This window comes from Chlorella variabilis (assembly GCF_000147415.1).
Source record: "Chlorella variabilis unplaced genomic scaffold CHLNCscaffold_342, whole genome shotgun sequence".
Taxonomy (NCBI): Eukaryota; Viridiplantae; Chlorophyta; class Trebouxiophyceae; order Chlorellales; family Chlorellaceae; genus Chlorella; species Chlorella variabilis.
The window spans coordinates 1-1574 of NW_005434848.1; the positions used below are offsets into that span (position 1 = coordinate 1).

Genomic DNA, 1574 nt, shown 5'->3' on the forward strand with positions numbered 1-1574 from the left:
TGACGACGAGGCGGGCCTTGTGGCGCTCAATGTTGCCGTTGGCATCGCGCTTCTCCTTGTACACCCACTTGACTGGGATGGGCTTGATGCTGGGAGGTGCAGGTTGCAGGGTCCAGGTGTCGTTGGCGGCGAGGGATGCAATCTCCTCATCCATGGCGAGGCGCCACTGGTCGGCCTCGGGGGATTGCAGGGCTTCCTCCAGGCTGGTGGGCTCAGCAGCGGTGGTGGCAATGTTGACGATGGCGGTGGTGCGATCAGTGATGCGGTAGGCGTCGTCCTGCCACAAGCTGGCTGGACGGCGTGCAGCGGCGCGCTCGGTGCGTCGCAGTGCGATGGGAGGGGAAGGTGGAGCTTCGGGCTCGGCTGGCGCTCCCACGGCTTCATTGTCGTCGGTGTCGCTGAAGGGAATGGTCTCGGGCAAGTTGGTCTTGGGCAGGTTGGTCTTAGGCAGGTTGGTCTTGGGCAGGATGGAGCTGGTCTCATCGAAGGTGACATCGCGGCTGATGACGGTTGTGCGGTTGTCAAGTAGAATCTTGTATCCCTTGGTGTTGGCGGGGTAGCCGATGAAACGGCCGGGCTCGCTGACGGCGTCGAGCTTGGTGCGCAGCACGGTGGGAACGTGGGCGTAGGCTCGGGCTCCGAATGTGCGCAGGTGGGACAGGTCATGTTAAGTGAGAGAATAATGCGTAATGGCAACCAAGCGCCTGGTTACCATTACGGCATTATTCTCTCACTTAACAAAATGTGAATCCGGGGTTGATGGCCCGATCATCGCCATTCCCGGGCTGGCGGTCAGAGGTGCTCCCGAAACACGTGAGCCGCAGCCGGTGGCCAAGCGGGTTCCAAAGTACGCCTTCAGCTCTCCGAGCCGGAACACAAACATCCTCACTTGGCGGGAATCGAACCGGCGACCTCCGGTTATTAGCGTGAGTGTATAACTGCGTAATGGCAACCAGGCGCTTGGTTGGACGTAGTGCAGCGCAGGATGGTGGGCTGGTGTACCGGCTTGACGCACAGGCCGATGTAGGAGAGGGCGAGCTCGTCTGCCTTGCGGTCTTCAGCGTTGGCTGCAGGCTCGGTGTGGATGACCATGTGCCAACACTTCTTGGTGGTGAGGAAGAACTTCATGTTGGCTGCCCATGCTGGGTAGTTGTTCCAGTCAAGGCGCTCGACTGAGATGCCGGAGGTGCCGTCTGTAGTCATTGTGTCAGCCGCTCGTTGCTGGAGGCTGATAGGTGACGGCTGTTTGCGGCAGCGTATGCCTGGGTTGGCAGCTGGTGTGCCGTTGGTGGCTGCCGCAGGTGTGGCCCGCCGTTGGGTGTTGTAGGTGCTTGTCGCAGGGGTGTCAGCTGGTGGTGCCGCCGGTGATGTGTCCGGCGGTGGTGGCCGTCGGTGGTGGCTGACTGGCGACCGCTGACAAAGGGGGAAAGGACGGTGCCCAAGAATAAAAGGGAGCCGGTGCGTGGCACACGGGGCCAGGCACACCGGACGGGGGAGCTGTGTGCCTCACGAGGACAGCACAGCCCTAGGCACCGCCTTTGTGGAAAATGTAGGAGAGGGGGGGAGTATAGTGG

At 61.6% G+C, this 1574-nt stretch overlaps 1 protein-coding gene across 1 annotated transcript; it reads right to left on the reverse strand.

Moving 5' to 3' along the window:
* Window positions 1-68: 68 nt before the first annotated feature.
* On the reverse strand, window positions 69-1203 carry CHLNCDRAFT_141485 (hypothetical protein; the record flags this gene model as incomplete). The annotated part of the gene is made up of 2 exons (XM_005842566.1): window positions 69-595; window positions 1003-1203. Coding segments are annotated over 2 exons (728 nt in total), but the record flags the coding sequence as incomplete, so codon positions are not given.
* Between the last annotated feature and the right edge of the window lie 371 nt (window positions 1204-1574).